The sequence below is a fragment of the Lepidochelys olivacea genome, assembly GCF_965140295.1.
Source record: "Lepidochelys olivacea isolate rLepOli2 genome assembly, chromosome: 6".
NCBI classification, from domain to species: domain Eukaryota; kingdom Metazoa; phylum Chordata; order Testudines; family Cheloniidae; genus Lepidochelys; species Lepidochelys olivacea.
In genome coordinates, this window is record NC_140416.1 from 34,562,829 (window position 1) to 34,584,382 (window position 21,554).

Genomic DNA, 21,554 nt, shown 5'->3' on the forward strand with positions numbered 1-21,554 from the left:
TGACCAAACCTGGACACAGTACTCCAGCTGAGGCCTAACCAGCACCACGGAGAGTGGCACTATCCCCTCTCCCACCAGTGATTTGCATGCTATGCCTCTGTTAATGCAACCCAAAATTTCATTTGCTTTTTTTTTTTGCAACAGCATTGCATTGTTGATTCATTTTCAGGTTGTGACACACCCCAACTCCCAGATCGCAATACCCTTAATTTCCAGACTGCCATGACTCAGCATTTGCAGCTGCAAACTGCTTGGCTGTGCCTGGGCTAGTAGGAGGCAATTCTGCAGCATGGCGCCATAGTCACAGCTACACTGTGCCCCTAGTAGCAGCAGGCAGCTCTGCTCGGCTTGTGTTAGGGGGAGAGCACGAGGATCTGTGGTCGGGTGTTTTTTCTTGGGGAGGTACAGTCTTGAGCTCTTATGAGAGTCCTCGGTGCTCCTGGATTCGTAATTTTTGGGTTGGGGGGGGGGGAGTGTCTGAAAGGATTTAATCATCTTCAGCTGGCCTGGAATGTGTAACCCTTTCTCTCCTGATGAAGATTTTGCCACAGTTCTGCATGGCTTTGTCACTTTCATGCTAGACTATCACAAGGCATTCTGCTTGCCACAACCGTTGGACACCAGTCAGAAGTCTGAGTGAAGATCATAGCTGGCCGCCTCTAAGTGGTGCAGGGTGGCATGAGCACATCACATTGATGCTCCATGTCCTGCTGCCTTTCATTTGTTTCCAGTTCACTTCCAGGTGCAATTCAGGATGCTGATAATTATCTATAAAGACCTAAAACTAGAGGTTCTCAAACTGTGGTCTGTGAGCTCCATTCAGGTGGTCCGCAGATAGTTCCCTCTAAGGTGCGTACCAGGGTGGCCGCACATGAGAGAATGAAGGGCCACCCACCTAATTAGTGGAGCTGCAAAGGTGCTGGACCCTGGAGAAGATGCACATGTAAGGTGAGGTGGTGCCCTTGGGGGGAATAGGAGGCAAGTGGGAGGGGGCAGTGGGGTGAGAAGATGGGGTAGGGGGAATTTGGGATGTGCAGGGCTGCAGCGGTCAGGTGACTTTCCCCAGCTCCAGGATAGGGGCTGCCAGGGAGAGATGGCCCTCCTTCCCAGCCTCCGCTCTGTCTGCTGTGGCGGGGGAGAGACCCCTTTCCTTCCCAGCCCCGGCTCGGGAGCTGCCGCAGCGGGGGAAGAGGGCACATCCATTGCATTAGAAATATGAGTTGTGTGGCTTTATTTGTAGAACAAAAAAAAGGTTTTTTTATACAGCACTTTTATCCAAAGCACTTTACGATAGCTAACTGTACAAACAACGTTTGGAAAGATCATTAAGTGGTTTGCCAAGACCCTCAGCAATTTTCAAGTGGTCTGTGAAAAAAAGTTTGAGAACCACTGACCTAAATGATTTAGGGCAGGGATCAGCAACCTTTGGCATGTTGCCTGCCAGGGTAAGCCGCCTAGTGGGCCGGGCTGGATTGTTTACTTGCTGCGTCCGCAGGTTTAGCCGATCGCGGCGCCCACTGGCTGCAATTCACCACTCCAGGCCAACGGGGCAGCGGGAAGCGGCAGCCAGTACATCCCTCGGCCCGCGCCGCTTCCTGAAGCCCCCAGTGGCCTGGAGTGGCAAACCGCAGCCAGTGGGAGCCACAATTGGCTGAACCTGCGGACGCGGCAGGTAAACAAACCGGCCTTGTGTGCCAAAGGTTGCTGATCCCTGATTTAGGGTCTAGTTACCTTTGAAACCACCTCTCGCTATCCCCGCTGGTGGCAGCTGCAATCCATTGGACTGCACTGGTTGACTGTTCCCAGGGGACAGGGAGGGACAGCAAAGCATTGCTATGGGAGGGCCTCTCTGCTTTGGAGTTTGTGCCCTCTAATGATCTCCAAATCCTGCACCACGTTTTCAGTAGCCAGGAAGGCCAGTTATTGTGAGTGTGAGGGGAGGGTCTGTTGTAATGTCACAGTTATGCAGTTTACTCTAAAACTGGTACTAATAGTGCTGTGCTGTGTCAAGGGTCTGAATACTTTTACCCCGTTACATGCACTTAGAAACAATGAGGTGGCTGCAAGATAAGTTATTACTCCTATCTTCCTTGGTGGCCAGAGAAATCATGGCAGCTACAGGAGCAGTGTGTAGGCGTGAGTACAGGGCCTTTCCAGTCTCCTCCTCCTCCTCCTGGACACCCACCCCTTCCAAGTTCCATGGGCATCTAGACAGGCAGCAGCCACCATCACAGCCTCTGCCATTCCCATTCTCCTGGCACCAGAAATTGCACCATTCCTCCAACAGGCTTCCACCTTCCCCTGCGTGCAACATGGCAGTCATTGAAAGGTTCCAGCCCTTAATAGCCCCCATTTAGTAGCAGTGACATCTAGTGTAGGAGTATCACTCTAGATATTTGAACATTGATGCATTCTATTTTACTATAAACTTTGGTCCAGTCTCAATGCCTGTCCTTCCCTCCTGTCCCCGTGCTGCCTCTTTCCCTCCCTCCTCCCATCTTTCTCTCCCCTGTTGTCCCCCCTCCCCCACCCATAAACAAACCAGAGAAATACTGACACCATCACTTCCAGCATCAATTTTTTATTTAAAAAAAAACAAATCTGGAGCTAACAAATACTGTCTGCACCTTCACCCTGCTCCTCCTGCCTGTGTGTCTTAGTCTTCTCCTGTTTGTTTCTTAGGGCTTGGCTACACTTGTGAGTTAGAGCGCATTAAAGCAGCCCCGGGCGCCCTAACTCACGACACATCCACACTGGCAAGGCATGGAGAGTGCCCAGACTCCGTGGCTAGAGCGCTCCTGGTAATCCACCTCGGCAAGTGGAATAATGCTTGATGCGCCCCCGCTGGGCGCCGCAGCGCTAGTGTGGATGCCCTGGTCTGTTAATGTGCTCTGATCAGCCTCCGGAAGTGTCCCACAATGCGTATTCTAGCACTCTGGTCATCATTTTTTGAACTCTACTGCCCTGCCCTCAGGTGACCAACTGTCAGACCTGCCCTTTAAATTCTCTGGGAATTTTGAAAATCCCCTTCTTGTTTGCTCAGCCAGGCATGGAGTGCTCTCAGCGCATCTTTCCAGGTGACCACGCCTCCACACGCCAGGCAGTCCCCAATATGGAGCAATGGTGAGGTGCTGGACTTCATCAGTGTTTGTGGGGAGGAAGTTGTCCAGTCCCAGCTGTAGGAATTCTGATACCTTCGGGCAGATATCAAGGGACATGATGGAAAGGGGCCACGACTGGGGTGCAGTGCAGGGTTAAAGTGAAGGAGCTGAGGAATACCTACCACAAAACCTGCCAGGCAAATGGCCGCTCCAGTGCTGCCCCAGCGACCTGCTGTTTCTACAAAGAGCTGGACATGATACTTGGGCACGACCCCACCTCCACTCCGAGGACCACCATGGACACTTCAGAGGCCAGTTCATCAAGACAGGAGGAAGAGGAGGAAAGCGGGAGCGAGGGTACTGAGGAGGAGGAAGATACCCCAGAATCCCTAGATGCATGCATCCAGGAGCTGATCTCAAGCCAGGAGGAAGGTAGCCAGTCACGGCAGCAGGTGCTTGGGGGAGGACAAACGCCGGAGGAGGTTCCCTGTAAGCAGGTTTTGTTTTGGGAAGGAAGTTACTCGATGTGGGCTCTTGGGGCAAGGAGGGTTAGGGTTGCATGCATGCCTAGATGCGAAATAGGGCATTGATATGCTCTCTCACATCGTGGTAATCAGCCTCAGTGATCTCCTGAAAGATCTCATCCAGAACTTGGGCAATGTGCTTGCGCAGATTGTTTGGGAGAGCCACTGTGTTCCAGAACAATCAGGAACCTTCTGGAGACAATTGACAGGATGATTAGAACACCTGCAGCCAATCAAGAAGCTGCTAGAATCAATTAAGGCAGGCTAATCAGGGCACCTGGGTTTTAAAAAGGAGCTCACTTCAGTTTGTGGTGTGCGTGTGAGGAGCTGGGAGCAAGAGGCACTAGGAACTGAGAGTGAGAACGTGGACTGTTGGAGGACTGAGGTGTACAAGCATTATCAGACACTAGGAGGAAGGTCCGATGGTGAGGATAAAGAAGGTGTTGGGAGGAGGCCATGGGGGAAGTAGCTCAGGGAGTTGTAGCTGTCACACAGCTGTTCCAGGAGGCACTCTAGACAGCTGCATTACACAGGGCCCTGGGCTGGAACTCTGAGTAGAGGGCGGGCCCGGGTTCCCCCCAAATCCTCCGAACTCCTGGTCAGACACAGGAGGAGTAGACCTGGACTGTGAATTCAGAAAAACAGCCAAGCTGAGGGCTGCCGTGAAGCTCCAAGGCGAGCAAATCCGCCAATAAGCGCAAGACCCACCAAGGTAGAGCAGGAACTTTGTCACACACTCCAAACTGGTTAGCGACCGATCGAAATAGCTGTCTGGAGTTGCCAGGTTCCAGATTGCAATAGCCACCTGCTTCTCCACTGTCAGGGTAGCTCTCAGTCTCATGTCCTTGCGCTGAAGAGTGGGGGCGAGCTCCTCACACAGTCCCATGAAAGTGGCTTTTCTCATCCGAAAGTTCTGCAACCACTGCTCGATATCCCAGACTTGCATGACTATGAGATCCCACCACTCAGTGCTTGTTGCTCGAGCCCATAAGTGGCGTTGCACTGGGGTGAGCATCTGCGTGAATGGCACAAGCAGTCTCGTGTCATATGCGTTACTCGCGTCAATATCATCGTCTGAGTCCTCACTGTCAGTTTGGATGTTAAGGAGTAACTCGACTGCCAAACGTGATGTGCTGGTGAGAGTCGTCAGCATATTCCTCAGCAGTTCGGGCTCCATTCCCACAGAACAAAAGGGAAGACAGAGCGCACAGTACAAAACCCGTTGAAAGATGGCACCAAATGTGGACGGAAGCACAGGGATTGCTGGGATGAGAACCGATGTACTACGGAGCATTGGGACAGGACCCAGAATGCCCCGGCCCCTGCTGCCTCCTTTCCACAAGCCACAGCACCAGAATGGGAAGAGGGGCTCTGTGGGATAGTTGCCCATAGTGCACCACTCCCAATGCCGCTGCAAGTGCCGCAAACGTGGCCATGCCAGTGCGCTTGCAGCTCTGTGTGGACAGACCGCAGAGCTTCCCCAACTGCGCTCTCCAAAGGCTGGTTTAACTCAGAGCGCTCTACATCTGCATGTGTAGCCATGCCCTTAGACGGTGTGCTCTTTTGGTGGTGGGAGTGTCTACGTCTGTGTTTGGAAAACACCTAGTGATGTGGCTCAGTAGATAAGGTGCTTGACTGAGAGCTGACCTTGGATTCTGTTCCTTGTTTTGCCATTGACTTGCTGGGTGACCTTGGACAATTCACAGCACCACTCTGTGCCTCAATTTCCCTGTCTGTAATATTGGGATAGCGCTACTGACCTTTGTAAAGTGCTTTGAGATTTATGGTTGAAAAGTGATATGTAAGATTTAAATGACTATTTGGAGTCCTAGTGCAATAAAAATAATAATAATAATAGTATTGTCATGCTGAGAGAGATGGGTGACTACATTGATCACAAACATTTTTGAGACTGGGTGAGGACAGACTCTGTAACATAACTTTCAGGATGAGTCAAGAACCCCCCCCCAAAAAAAGCAGGGGCTTTGGACTGAGTGGATAGAAGGGTTATTGGGGTAGGGGGGTTGGGAGAGAGAAAGGGCAGCACTCTCAAAAACTGAGAAGAGAGAGAATAAGGCCAAGCAGTAGCCTGTGGGCACAATGACCCTGAAAAAAGCTAGAGAAAGCTTCTGGGTTTGTTGGCTGAAGCAGAACTTTGTGCATTTCTTGTAAATAAACAAGATTGCATCAAAGCCAATACCAGACTCCATCAATTTACACTTCCAACTGAAACATTCTCAGGCCCTGAACGTTGAGTAGCTGTTAGTCGAAAAGGGGCAACACAATGATCATAATACTCAGCTTTTAATATTGCACTGAACTATTCTCTGTATCTCTTTTTCCCTGTGGACATTGTGGTAACTATCTTGCATCAGCCCTTCTAGCCTCTGCAAAACTTTACCTCAGCTAATGGCTGAAAACCTACAGTAATCCCAAAAGATGATGATCTTTGACCATTGTGGCTGTTGTCTGATTCTTCCGTCTACTGATTGCCTTTTAGCAGTGGTCCTAGATGGTAAGAGTTATTTGGCGATGGAGACCAAACATAGCCAAGAGCAAATAGTCCCTGGTTGCATGCCAGTTTCCTGCCAAGGCTAAAATGATTCACTGTTGACTGCCTAGGAGAGAATGCACTGATTGGTTTAACACTTCCTCACTCTGGAATCCTGAGCCAGTTTGATAGGTCCAGTTGCTGTGATAGGGCTGTTTGGACTCTATCCCACCTGGATCTCGGTATGAGGCTGCCAGCAGTGACATATTTATAAATGGATTGTGCAAAAACAAAATAATTGGGTCTTTTGATACCAAGACCTCATTGTACACCTGGAGTACAGTCCATGTGTATCAGCTTGCTGATGTGTGGGCATGGAGGCTGGTATCATGCTACTGGGTACAAGTATCATTTGCACGAGAGCAGCAGCATAGTTGTTTGCACAGACAGTTTCAGTACCTTTCCAAGAAAAAATGCAATAGTTTAACTGGCTGCTGTGTCTGCCTGAGGCAGAGTATAGAGAACATCTGCTATTACGAGTATATTACTCAGCAGTTTAGGATTGTAGATTCCTTCCCCCAGTCTAGAATTTAGTTTAATGTATCTAAACACTTTCAGCATGGAGTATGAAAAATCATGACAATCAAAATAATCACATTGTTAGATTTTTATTTAGAACCATGAATGTATCACCCATTGATTTGGCTAGATGGAGGCATGTGCAATTTATGTGGGGTGTATTATATAAATGTCATCTAAGCAGATTTGTGCATCAGTAGAAATTGCTCGTATTTGGAATTTTGCACCTCAGTAGAAATAAATGTGCTGGCACAATCCAAAGTTGTGAACAATGAAATCACAGGTAGACTATCCTCTTAGAACAGTCCTAGGAGGAAGTGCTCAAGAGGAGAACATGTTCCATGGTCTTCCTTTGCCTGTCTCTCATAAAATTGCACAAAAGAATGACTTGCTGATCCTCCCTTGATGTTACAAAACCAGGAGAAGAAACAAGTAATTGAGAGCATGTAATGTAATATTTCTTCTCAAGTCAGTATTTCGAAAAGAAATTCATTTTGGTCTTCCTTGCTATCAGAGAAGGGTTTGATCATGCAAGGTGCTGGGAACCTTTGAATCCCTGAGTGCACTTGGCCTCTCACAGGATTAGGCCCTGAGAGAAAATGTCTACAGCACAGAAAATGTGCATGATCTGGATGAAACATTTATAGAGATCAGCAATATTCTTTCCTCAGAATCCTTCTCATGAGAGCCATCAAGAGGGTAAGTGGAGAAACATATGTCTAGAAAACTGAGTAAAAGCTGTTTTTGGCAGGGATAGTTCACTGTCCAGTTGCCTTAGAAAACTGCCCTCTTTATGTGTTTATAATGGAAATGTCATAGCTCTGTGATTCTCACATTCAGAAGTATTGTGGTACACGCTGTCCATGAAGCTAACGTATTTTTTCTACTAAGCTTGGCTGATAGATGTCTGTTCTGCTAAACCAGTGAAATTATAGCAGTGATTTTTCCCTGTCAAGAATATGGTGTGAAATAAGTGTAAAAAGAGATAGAAAAATGTTGTTCAGCTTTCTTGACTTACTACTGTAACTGGCAAAGCAGTTTCAGACTCTTCTGTATGTGTAGGATGATGAGCACTGCAGAGCTCAGAGAATTATAAATGTGTGAAATATGAGACAGCAATTAACTTAATGCAAAACAGCAGATAAACTAACTGGAAACATGAGGCCTGATTCTGTGCTACCTTGTATAGTCAACTACACCTGTGTAACATGGGTGTCAGGGCTGTAACCAGGGCGGGTGAGTGGGGCAGCCACCCAGAGTGTAAAGCCATGGGGTGGAAAAATGGGGTGGGGTGGAGGGGCATGTGGGATTATGTGCCCCCGCTCTTCCCCCTCAGCTCCTGTGAGGCTGGTCAGTGTTGTTGTTCCCATATTCCAGAGGATTAAATTGAGGCATACAAATGCTACAATTTGCCCAGAGCCACATAATACTTGGCTCCCAGTTCTGATCACTTTCTGATCACTAGGCAACACTCCCTCCATAAGAAACTTATTTCCTGCAGTGTGAGTTTCTTTAAGAAATTCGGTACAATAGACCCAGGTGAAAAGCACATTATTGTTATAAATAGGAACAGATGAATGGAAATGTTCTGTCATTTCACCACAATGCAGTACTCTCAGATCTTGTTCTGCATTCCACTTCATGTACCCCACATTAGATAAGGTAGAGTGAACTATTTCAGATCAAAGATAAAGTTCTACACACACATTTCAATAGCTAAATGCTCTCTTGCAGTGATTCTCAAACTGAGGAGCACTTGCCAGGGAATCTGCAGAGAGCAGGCAGCTCACACGGTGCTAGCACCAGCTTCTTGTTTCCAGGTTCTTCTTAAAGGCTCTAAGCTAGTGGGTCTCAAACTTTTGTACTGGTGACCCCTTTCACATAGCAAGTCTCGGAGTGTGCCCTCCCCCATAAATTAAAAACATGTTTTTATATATTTAAAACCAATATAAATGCTGGAGGCAAAGCAGGGTTTGGGGTGGAGGCTGACAGCTCGTGACCCCCCATGTAATAACCTCGTGACCCCCTGAGGGATTCCAATCCCCAGTTTGAGAACCCCTCCTCTAAGCTCTTCACTGTGAGTAAGCAATCAATCTGAGGAAAAACCAGAAGGAGCCAGCCTACTGCCTGTTTTAGAGCCTGTTGCTATGGTCAGAAAGAGGAGTTGGTGAATAGGAATAGGGTAGTATCCCTTGAAATAGTGTTTGAGCCCTAGTGACACTCAGTGTTCTATATTTTAGGAGTCTCCAGAGCCCTGTCAGAATAGCGGTATGCATATGTAGCTGAACCTTACATCTTGTGTATATTCAGTAAACATACCAATTTGGACCCCACTTGTGTGTGTGGTTCCTTCATATTATTGTTGTGTACAAAGCAGAAGACACAGCAAGGAGCCCCTCTTGGCCCCTAGGCTGGTGTTAGTATCCAGGTATTTCCAGGGTAGACATGGCTTCAGGGAGCAGAAGCACCACCAGTGCTAGTGGTAAAGGAAGGGGAGCCAGCAACTACTAGTGAGCAAACTTCTTGTAGGAGAGGCAGTGTCCAGTGGTGAATTGGGACCAGGCTTCCGACAGCATGTGCAAGGGGAGCATGAGAAAAAGGAGCCAGATAATCAGTTTGCATATGGAGGAGGAGTAGGTGGCAAGGTAATACATGCCAGGTAAAACATGCACCAGACAGCAGGTACAGAGGAGTGGGAAAGAAGGGGCACAGGAAGCCTGTATAGAGGAATAAGGGAGGACAGAGTAACAAAGAAGATGGGAGGGAGAGATTAAATGAAGAACCAAAGGAGACTGTATGAGTCATCAATTACTTTCAAGAAGGACACAGTGGTTATTATGTTAAAGTTAAAATGTCTAAACACCTTGGGTGGAAACCTGGCCTCACTGAAGTCACTGGCAAAATTCCTGTTGACTTCAGTGAGGCCAGGATTTCACTCAACTTTTCTTTGTAAGCAGGGATATTTTGCAATCACATGTGTGATCTTGGGTGGGAGGAGAGGGGGCCAGTAGGGCAAGCTGTGAAGATGTGGTCTCCACGGTGTTTCTCAATTTTTGTTAATAATACATAATAGATGGAAAATATATACTAGTATATGAACAATCAGGAAGAAAAAATGCATGCTGACCTTTTCCCTTATGGTTCCTGAGATGTTCGGTTCATGGGTTTTTTTGGTGGTTCATTGCAGAAGCACTCATTTAAAACATCTATGCCCATTCTGAATGCCACATGTAGTAATTGGGGGGGAAAACAGTAGCAAACAGTAGTAAAGGTTAAAGATGGAAGACATTGTTAAAAGTTATGGATCCGTTTAGTAAGTGTGTATGGGTTATTGACAAAACTAAGAAATTTAAGCTGTAGCATGCCTAGTATGTTCCACAGGGCTCTAATTAAAGCAAATAAAGACTTTCAGCCTCCTCTGAAAGTAGTTACCAATTCTATCAAAAGAAGAAACAAGTGGACCCCATCAAAACAAAAGGCGGGGGATTTCAAATAGTTAAATGGATGCTCTGTGTGAACATACATCTCACAGGTTATTTGGAAACTATTTGCCTGAAGTGAGTTTTCAACTATTGCTGTTCGTGGCATGTTATTGGTCATTTAAGTCATTGGTGGTGGTTCTTAATTGGATGATTAAAATTCTTACTAACAGACGAAGGGAAATCAAAGAGATTTCAAAGTGGCACTTGACAAACACCTCTGACACCAGGTTTTGCCCAAATATGTAGTTGCCTGAGCATCAGCAAGACTTTCACTTTCCAGAAACATCCTTGCAGTTTAAAAATCATGGGTATGAATGTTTGTGGAAAACGAATAAAAAGGATTGCAAATACTCAGTTCAAATTCCCAGTTCCCATCTGAAAAACTGTCCCCAAATCCTTCTGGCAATATGTACCCAGCTCTGTCTATGAACCTAAACTATCAAATATCTCTAGCTTAACCAGAAGTCCCAGGCTTGGCACAGGAATTGCTGGGTAAAAGTCTATCACCTGTATTATACAGGTCACACTACAGAAGAGTCCCTGCTAGCCTTACAATCTGAAAATCTTGAACATTTATGGATTCCGCTCTGATGTTATGCAATTCTTGTCCTCATGTGGTAGGAGGATATTCCAGGTTACAATTAATCTTTGGAGCATGCTTAGAGTAGGTAGGCTTGAGCCAGTTCTATTTTAATCCTGTATACTGTGATCTTGACCCACTGCTATAAATTACCACTGATCATATATTTATGGTCATTTTCAGCCACTTCCTTTCTTATGTCACCAGCCTCTCTGCTACTTACTGTACATACTTTGGAGTCAGTTCAAACGGCACACTATCTGGTAGATTATTCAACCAACTAATAAGGGTACTTCAGTACTCCTGCCATATATGCTATGTGAAGAATGGTTTCAATATGTCACAGTTGTTATGATTGTTTTAATTATTAGTAGTGTCAATCAATACCTTAGGATCCCAGTCCTGGTCCCTCACAAAGTGTGTCATGGAGTCTGCAGCTCCATTTCTGTGTCTCCTCCACTCTTCTCTGTGACAGTAGAAGTGATATAAATCGAGGTGGACAAAATTCAGCCCTGGCATAAGTGGATGCAATTGCTACTGAAGTCTGTGAGAATTGCACCCACTTGCTGTGGGCTGAAGTTGTCTGTTATGTGTGATAAATTAAAACTAAACCTCCCCAAAAAAGTAAAGAGAAAACTGTAGACCACAACTATGGGTCAGATCCAAATGAAGCAACTCCCAGTGACTTCAGTTGACTTTGGATCAGGCCCTATATTCTTGGCTGAAACAGCATAACTAGACCAGTGATTTATTTGTAAATTTCCTAGAGGTGGGGACTAAGTTATGTAAATGTCTCCAAGCCATGGATGGAGTTAAATTGCATGTCTAAATATACTTAGCAAATGATAACACAACCCACCGCTAAATATATAAGGAAGGTAGGGGAAAAGTAGATTTCTTGGCTGGAAAGTTATTGAACATTTACAGCCAAAGACTGGATAGTTTCAAGAGGGGAATTTCCTTGACTTCCCCCTCCTATAAACAAATCACTGAAATATGGTAAGGACTGTCTGGTTATGTAAGTGGATGAAAGGTCAACATTTCTCAGATGTTGTACGGTATGTATTCTCTAAAAGAAAGGAAACTAGCCTATTGAAATCGCAGGTGTGCTTTTATTTTATTAAGCGCCTTTTTCATTGTGTGTAATCAACAACAGAAGCTGTAAAACCAACCGTTTTTATATTCTTTGGTAAATGTTATGTAATTGTTGCAGCTATTTCTTTTGGACAAACTTGAGTCCCCTCTTAATTATACAGGTGCAAATCAGGAGTAACTCAGGGCTAGTCTACACTAGCAACGTTAAAGCGCTGCCGCGGCAACACTTTAACGTGGCTTATGTAGTCGCGGCAGAGCGCTGGGAGAGAGCTCTCCCAGTGCTCTCAAAAACAAACAAACAAAAACTAACAAAAAAACCCACCTCCTTTCAAGCCATGAAGCCATATGTTGTATAGACTATATTAAATTGTTAATTTTGTCTCACCATTAAAACTTGCAATTCTTGCCAATGATCTCTCATGAGCAATTTAACAAGTGTGACTAGGTGACCTTTTAAAAGCTTTAACTCATTGTTTTGCTCATTTAAGTGTCTTTCCCATGAGACACGTAGCAGCCTAAATACCCTCCAGCATTGGAACTGATGGCAAATTAACGGCTTGGGGTGTCTTTGTTTTGTGTGTTGTCCTGTGGCAGTAAGACCAAAGGGTGAGCATACTCACCACCTAATCATTTGTGTTTGGATAGGAAGTGAAGCAAACTCCATACCCAGTGTCCTTTTCTGTTAGTGGGATAAAATGGGAGGTAAATCACAGCCTCTGATCTTTCTGCTGCTCTGATGTCCGTAAATTGGGGCCCTGCCTTTGCTTGGGTCCAAATCTTTATGCCACTGAAACAACCGCTTGCTCAAGCAGTGATCAAATAAAGGCAATTGCCCATAGCCGCTTGACTTTAGCGGCTATGTAATGAAAGTTTGGAGTATTTTGTTGTTGTTCTGCAAAACAACCAGAGTTGTTTCAAATTTTGTAATACTAAAAAAGTGTTTAGACTTCCACTGAATAAGATTCAGTTCTAAAGATAGGGATTTTCCACCTTCTTTGCGTATTCTTGCTGGTAAGTGTGTTCTTTGTGTGATAATCTGAGAGGGAGGAAGCAAGGCCCTGGTGCATTTGAAGTACAATGGAATGCAAAGTTGTTTATAATACCTGAAAATAAAATATGCAGCTAGAAAAGTGACAGGACGGACAGTCAGGCATTGGCCAGCACTGCAATACTGGGATTAGAGATGGGCTTAAGCTGTTAAACTATGGACCCAGACCTGGATTTCAAACATCCCAAAGTTCCTGGGCTTTTGGGTTCAGGGGTTGGGTTTGACCTATTATAAAGATAGTGACCATTTGCAAAATACAGATCTAGATCTGGGTTTGGATTCTGAACACCTAGAAGATGATCAAATTCAAGGTTTCTGTTCTGGCCCATGTCTAGTCTGTATGGAATGAGACTTGTGGTGCTGATTGCCAAGGTTGCAAGGTATGGGAGCGACAGCAGCCAAGCAATGGAGAATGAGGATGGGATTATCAGTGCCTTTGTCTGGAGCTGCTATTGCATCTTATCCAGCGTGCAGCAGGGCAAAGACAAATAGGCAGTGGAGGAAGAGAACAAAGAGCAGTTAGAGAAGGCGAGAGCCTATGCTCCTCTTTTGTTGTCCGAGACAAGAGACAGAGTGTACAGTACATGCTGTTCTGTTCCTTTCCCCTTGGACCTCCTAGGTCACTGCACAGTAAGTGTTTCCTCTCTGTATTCTAAATTCCAAACAAGCTGACTGCTTATTCTTATTGTAAGTGACACTGTGTGAATACTTTGTCATATTACCGATGAGAAATGGATATGCCAGGCTCAGTGACATATGGAAAAATAAGTAGTTACACCGTAGCTGTTAGACTCTGTGATCCTGAAAGATGTCACTGTGATGGACTAATCAGTGACCTCTTCATTATATGCAGTTGATTTTATTCTTTACTTCGCAAAGCAGATACGAGCAGTCAGAAAAAGACAGCCCTCAGGACCAGCAAGGGAACAGCGGTGTTTTTTCAGCAGAAGATAGAAGAGCAGCTGCTTAAGGGTGTTTCTAGGATAAGATCTATATACAGTTGAGTTTGATTGAAAATCAGGCATTCAGAACAGGGTGTCATTTGCTATCACCCTGCGACTGATTAAAGGAAGCGAATGGCAAGAACCTATAACAGAATAATGGATCAAGTGGTCAATGCTGAAGCGGTGGAGTTTGGAGTGTGCTACTGTGAAATTAATGGCTGATTCGAAAGTGGCATGTACACTTCACATGAGAATATGTTCAGAAGTGATTTAGAGGCTAACAGGCAAAATCACATTTATGTGATCAGTGGGGAATTATTTTTTTTCAGAGCATGAATGAATGAAAGAAAATATGTGCCCCAATCAAAATGGTAGTCATACTCTTAGTAATGAAATGTCCTTTTTGTTTCTTGTAAAAATTGGCACATTATCTGTTTGCAGTGTGGAGTTATGTCATTTTTTAGAGCCTGTGTGGATATGTGTATTTCGGTGGACTCTCTGAATTTGCTCAAGATTTTAGATAGATATATAGAAATACATACATTATTCATCCCATATCTTGTCTCAGACTTTAATGTACACCCTATGCAGGAAAGGGTGCTATTGCCTTTTGGTTTTTGTGGGTATGGCTACACTAGGGAAAATGGTGTCTTTTACAACATGACAGCTGAGGGAGCCTAGGATTTACGTTGACGAGCTAAATTGAGGTAAAAACAACAACCTGCCCTGACTGCAATAAGATTTTACAATCTGTTAGCGATCATTGTAAGAGTATACCTTTTCCCCAGTTTAGATAAGACTTGTAGCTTTATTTGTGTCTTCCAGATTTCCTAGGATTATTTATCTTCTTCAGTGATAACACCAACTGTGATACCACCTAATTTTGGCCCTTATGTGTTCCATACGAGTTCACTTTCGCTATGCTGATATTTTGGTCAAATCTGTTATTTTATTCCAAATATTTCAAACCACACTATAGTTGCCTACTAATTTAATGAGCAAAAATAAAAAAAAGAAGAATAAATGGAGATGCATTCTCTTTTCTAGGTTTCCCAGTGCAATCTGTCTACTCTGTCTGCCTTGTTTAGGCTCCTTAGTATAAAATTTTGAAAAGCAGCAAAATGATTTAGGAGCCTAAGTCCCATTTTCAAGAATGACTTAAACACTTTGACTCACAATGAGACTTAGGTTCCTGTGAGACTTCAGGTCCAAAGGCCCAGGTTTTTAAGGGTATTTAGGTGTTGCTTCACTCAGCATTGCAAGTGTTACAATGCCTAAGTCCTATATTCAAAATTGACCTTGGCACTTAGGAGTCTCCTTGAAAATCAGTGGGACTTAGGCTTCTAAGTACTGAAGTCACTTTTGAAAATGAGACCAACATTTAGGAATTTGAGTGTCATTGTGAGTCAAAAGTACTTCAAGAATTAGGATCCTAAGTCCCATTGACTTTCAAAGAGACTCTTAAGTGTCAAGTTTGTTTTGCAGGGCTGTAGCCATGTTGGTTCCAGTATATTAGAGATTATCTCACCCACCTTCTCTCTTTCTCCCCCCCCCCCCCAAGTGTCAAGGTCACTTTTGAAAATGGGACCTTGCCATCTATGTCAATTATACCTTGCAGCGCTGAGTTGAACACCGGAATACCTTTAAAAATCTGGGCCTTAGTTGCTTATGTCCCTTTTGAAAATGAGACTTTGATTCTGCACTTTTGAAAATTTTACACATAGGCTCTTTGAGTCAGGGACAGTCTTTATTTTGTGTCTTGTCCAGCTTGGACACACTGTCAATACATTTCTCACATCTGCTCTGTTGGCTAACATGTAAAATACAGTAAGTAAACGTCACATACACCAGCAACGAGAACTGTGAAAACTGTATTGACCTACAATTACAACCAATTGGTTTTCTCTGGTGTGATGCTATTATATGTTTACTGTATTAGCTAGATATCACCTAGGAGAGCATGCAATAATTTACAGTTCTGCCATTTGTCTTGAATTGGCTGTTTATTTTTTCTGGGAGACTTCAGAAAATATTTAGCAACGAAGACCTCAGTAACTTTAGGTTTATAAAAGGTATCATGCTTGGTTAAATTTGGAAAATTTAGTTGTGCCCAGTAAACGCTTTATGGCTGGATTAATGAGTAACCTCCACTTTAATTAGTCAATTGCTGGTCTCCCACAGCGTTATTTTCTTCTTTCCCCCTATAAAAACTCTTCCCATCTTTACTTGGTCACTTACAGCCTCAAAATGCCAGTAGCCCTAGGCGACCTGCTTTTATTCATGCTTGGGATAGTTTGTCTTAGAGAAGGAAACTCCGTGCCACTGCGTCTACAAAAAGGTAGGATCAAGATTTAATCATTTTCTAAAGGCAAAAGCCCAGATTCTCAGATGGTGTAAAACAGTGTAGCTCCATTGAAGTAAAGGAGTTACACTAATTTATACCAGTTGAGAATCTGACCCTAGGTCATGTCTGTCCACTGCAGAGTTTTCAAACTGTTGGGTGTGCCCCCCCTAAAGGGGCACAGAGGAACATTGGGGTGGTGAGCGGCAACGCCAGGTGGCTTGGGCTTTAGCTCAGGCTTCAGCTCGGCGTGGCAGGGTTCGGAGAGGGAGCGCGACCTCCACCCCATGACTAATCTCTTTTTGTATGGTTGCGGAGGAGCACAACCAAAAATTGTAACTCAAAGTGGGGGGGCTCAGCTCAAAAAGTTTGAAAACCGCTGGTCTACAGTATGAGGTTTAATCCACTCCTTTTGTTATGTTATTGCATGTTTGTGAGTGGACACTTGAGAATAAAAGGTTTTTCAATTTAGCTTAATTCTTCCTTTAACAAACTAAACTAAATCAAAATAAGATCTTTGCAGGTTTGCACCAAAATAACAAAAGTTGTGGATTAAAACTGATGTAGTTATTTCTGTGCCAATTGTATGTTACCAGCCCAAAGTCTTTACTTCAGTTGAAATGAAATGACTTGGACTAGCTCCTCTTTTAAATTGTCTTGTATTTTAAAATCCCAGAGTGTACTCCATTTGGACCCATTTTGAAAAAAAAATCCTGAATATTCCTAATGATTTCATTTGTGTAGATTATTTGTTTCACTTTTTATATGGGTGTCAAGACACAAACCACTGTTGGAAATGTCTCTCCAGCCACACTGGATAGAATATAATGACTAATCTGGATTGTTTTCACAACTGTCCAATTTAATCATACCTCATGATTTTTTAATTGCTATTTGGTTTAGGAATATGGCAATCAAGTGTTAAGAGTCATGTTGTGGATTTCCATCAGTCTCTTATTGAATAATGCAAAAATATGCATGTGGTCAGCGGGGTCTGATTTGAATTACAGTCTGAGAATCCAGAGACACTCCAATGCAGTAAATCTATGAGATCAGAATCAGGCCAATTGTATTTTTTTGTGATCTCAACTTCACTTGTGCAAAAGGGTAAATTAAATTTCAGGCTTGACTCACTGAGGTAGCAATGTATTTGTTATTTTGTAAAGTGTGTGTGTGTGTGTGTGTGTGTGGGTGTAGATAAAATATTCTGATAGCAATGGGACTAAGTTTTATTGGTGGTGGAGTGCCAAAGCTTGCAGCAAACCATCCAGTTCTGGCAGATGCTTGCAAAGTTGAACAAGTGAAAAGGGAAATTTTGGAGTTGCATTGCCCAAACCCAGCAAATTACCCATAGTTCCACTGTTTTTTTATTTGAATGTTTTCATGGACATTTAAGTCAAAAGTGGAACATTTTATTACAAACACTGCCAGCTACTCTTGGTATCCTAAATAATGGCACATTTTATTGCTGCAGCATTCTGCCACACAGGTGGCTGCATTGCAGAGATAGGTGAGAGAACCCTATATACATGGTCTGTTAAATGCTTTGGAGACTTTTGACTTCACTGAAAATTTTCACCCAGTTTCAAATAGAAAAGCAAAAATGGGAATTACGGCTAATATGCTGGGTTTGGAAAATGCATCAAAACAACAATGCCCTTTTCATTAATACAGATTGCAAGTAGTTGCTGAAATTGGAAAGATTGAGTTTAGCTTTGCAAAAAAACCTCTATAAACTCAGTATTATTGCTGTAAGTGTTTTTCTGTGTGTACACACACACACACACACACAGACACTTAAAAAAATATAAATATATCTGTCTCAGAGAGCAAGCTGGGTAGCAGAGGTATTTAGGCCAGTGCTGAATGCTTTTGAAAAGTCCACCCATAAGTTGCTGATTATCAAAGCCTATGTAGTGGGTAGGTCAACCCCATTTGTCCAAAATGTTTTAAGGGATGCAAACGAGTTTGGCTAAATGCATGGTCCAATAATTGACGGAGTTAGTGGAACAGCAATTCATTCCCAACATTTATATAAAAGGGAATTTCAGATTAAAGGGGTTTTAAGTGTTCCTATATATATTTTTCCTTGTTTGCCTCTTAATATTTGTTCATGGCAGAAAAAAGTCATATTAGTAAAAATAAAACATGAGGACACCCAAATGGAGAGCTCCTGTAGCATGTAAACAGTTGCTCTTGGCTGGTCTGATACAGGTTCTCTACATTAGTGATTGCCTTCAGATCTCAGAACATATAGCAATGGGTGAGTCACTGGTCTGCTGTATGAAGTACTTAGAGATAGAGCTGGTTTTACATGAGGGGGCACACACCTGTCAGGGTTGGACTAGGTTTACATAGTCCTGCCTCAGCACAGGGGGGCTGAACTAGATGATTTCTCGGGGTCCCTTCCAGCCTCACGTTTCTATGATTCTATAAGCTATGACACCAACTGCAGGTTAAACCAATTCTGTCAGACTTTTGCTCCACTGCTTCCCTCCATTAATTAGCCAATAAAGTGCACTTTGCTGGTGGAGAATTCAAGAATACAAGACAAATACTGAGGCTCTAGTCCTGCAGCCTGAGCTGCACTCCTGCATTTCGGCAGAGTCCCACTGAAGTCAATAAGGCTCTGGTGAAGTAGTCCACCAGTGTGAAACTGATTGCAGGATCGGGCTTGAAGATGGGTTCACTTTGTCTCGCGGGGTATAAAAATGGGTCCCCATCTTCTCTCTACCATGAATGACTGCATAAAATGCTTACAATCTGAAAAACAGGGAATGCAGCTTTTGGAGGAAAAGATGGGAAAGCCTAAAAATGGTTTCATAGTGTAAGAAAAAAATACAGATCTGCCTTCCCCTTCCAAAATGAAGGAAGCTGATGACACTACTCAGGAACACAGAGCAGAGCAAACAGACATCTCACAGTATCAGCATCCCAGGACATATTAAAATGTAACAAAACTGTTCCCTGGATTTGTGAGTGCTTCAAAGCAGGGCTGGAGAAAAGTGGCGCTGGAGCAGCTTTTATCACCTTGAAAGCTTAAGTTTCTTTCTGACTGTACCCAGTGCAGGCACAAAAAATGGAGAACTCGTGTCCTGGTCTACACCAGGACATGAGGTGAGTAGACTTACGTCGCTCAGGGGTGTGAAAAATCTGCACCCCTGAGTGATGCAGTTAAACCGACCTAACTCGTGGTGTAGACAGTGCTAGGTTGGCAGGAGGAATTCTCCCATCAACCTAGCTACCGCTTCTAGGAGAGGTGGGTTACCTACGTCGACAGGAAAGCCTCTCCTGTTGGCATAGGTGGCGACTTCACTGAAGCGCTACGGTGGTGCAGCTGCAGCATTTTAGATCCAGAATAAAAAGGCAATGAGGAAACACAGAATTATTCCTGATCCTATAGAAACCAGGCACATTAATGAGTGTTCAATGGAAGCTGATTGTATGAGAGGACTACAGGATTGGGCCCTTATATGTCTCCTACTTGATTCTACCCCTGAATGTCTGCATGCTTGTTGGTGTTGAAATCTTTGATGCTAGTCAAGAACAGAATGATACACACGAGCTCATTTTCTTTTCTTTTGATTTGATTTGATTTGATTTGATTTGATTTGACTTTGATACCCTTCAGATTCTAGGTGTGGACACAAGCCACATGAAATGAAGCCATGGAATAATTTCAACCTCCTCACTCGCATTGTTGGTGGGAACCAGGTGAAACAAGGCTCACATCCATGGCAGGTTAGCGCAAGGGAATGCAGTTTTATCTTGTGCCACTTTGGGAACAAAGGCCCAACTTTTCATAGATGTAACAAAAGCAGAAAGGCAGGGGTACTTTGTGCTCATTGGCACATCTGGTGCTCTATTGTTGAGTTCCATGCTGCTTTTAGCAAGAGCAGTGAAGCAGACAGAAGGCAGGAATAATTTCCACACTCTCCAAGTTCCTAGAAACTTTTGTTATGTTTATTATTGGGTCTTAAAGGGAGTCTGTAGCTGGTCTGTTATAAATAGGGATGGGTGAGCTTGTTTGGAAAATAAAAGAACCATCACAAACCTCCAGAGAATGTAGTGATTGGGAAGAGGGTGGTGCCTTGTACTGTTTGGTGGTCTGAGACCGCAAACTAATTTCACATAGGACACCGAACAGCTGTGAAGGCTTCTGGCAACCTGTCTGAATTGTAATGCATAGAGTCTAAACAACCAACTCCCCTCTCCAGTGTGCTGAATATGTCCATCTTTTTGCCTTTGTGAAATATAATTTGTACTCATGTCACAAAATTTTTTGGAGATAAAACTAAACACTTATTGGGGCTCAATGGGAGCTCTAAGAGCTGAGGACACCAAACCCCGCCCGAATGCCAAGAAGTGTTGTTGAATTTTCTTAATCAGTGTTAACTGTAATGTGGTGAAGGCTTTGAGAATGCTCTCTTTCCTAGATCAAATCAAGATGTACAGATTTTTACATGACAGGCATTCTTTATGATGCAGGTTTCCTTGAAACGATGGCAAAGGCATTTCTGTGGAGGCACGATTGTTTCTGCTCAGTGGGTGGTCACGGCAGCTCACTGTGTTTTAGACAGGTATGGATGAGGAGTTTTACTACAGGGCTGCAAGTGAAGAAAAGTGTATTGCTAATAAAAGTGCTTGCGCTATGGCATTTGTCTGTGGAAATTGTTTACAGACCCCAATAACCTTTCCATCTGAAAAATACTGGTTGCAAATTGAATTTTTATTGGGCGCGTCGGGGGATGGAAAAGAACTCATAGAAGTTCACAAGCCATTTAAAGGAGGAAAATAGACCCAAAGTGTAGTAAGGAGCAGCTATGTTGTTCGGGGCGAGGAATGTATATCCAGCAATACCAATGGAGTGTAATACTTCTGTAAAGGTTACTTTGAAGCGGCATAATGCAAGACACTAAGGGCTCAATCCTGCCTCATTGCAGGCCACAAACTTCCAGTAAAATAACCAAGAATTTTGAAATGCAGGATCAGGCTCTTCAAAAGAAACAAACCTTAACAAAAACTGGAATCTTGTGGGATGAAAGATGTCCTGTAAAATCCAGGGTGCTAATGGAAGAGAGCTAGAGACTCAATAGGTGGCACTCTTACCTCTGAGTACAAACTGGGTCCCATTATAGCACCAGGGAGTGCACTGCTGCTGGAGATTCTCTTTGCAATTAGCAACGATTGATACCCCTGACCTAACCTCCCCTGATATAACACATCTTGGGGGAACCCAGGATTATGAGGCTCCTCGCTACAACCTGCCCTTAGCGTGAGGAAGCCTTGTCTATGCCTTTTGTAGGTCAGTTCCCCATTTCCATGGGCAACACAAGCACTTTCTCTTCTTTAAGCCTTGCAGGCTCCAT

At 43.9% G+C, this 21,554-nt stretch overlaps 1 protein-coding gene across 3 annotated transcripts in view; it reads left to right on the top strand.

Moving 5' to 3' along the window:
* The window catches only part of OVCH2 (ovochymase 2), a 74,370-nt gene that overhangs the window by 30,370 nt on the left and 22,446 nt on the right, over window positions 1-21,554 (top strand). The window contains exons 1-4 of one of the 3 annotated variants that reach the window (XM_084632282.1): window positions 13,442-13,530; window positions 16,085-16,182; window positions 19,817-19,926; window positions 20,674-20,765. The exons of 1 other annotated variant lie outside the window; for it this stretch is intronic. In XM_084632282.1, coding sequence (XP_084488408.1) covers window positions 16,092-16,182; window positions 19,817-19,926; window positions 20,674-20,765 — 293 coding nt within the window. In that variant the 5' untranslated portion in view covers window positions 13,442-13,530; window positions 16,085-16,091. Of the gene's footprint in view, window positions 1-13,441; window positions 13,531-16,084; window positions 16,183-19,816; window positions 19,927-20,673; window positions 20,766-21,554 lie in introns of those variants that run through there. One more of the 3 variants, XM_084632284.1, reaches the window with a different exon arrangement.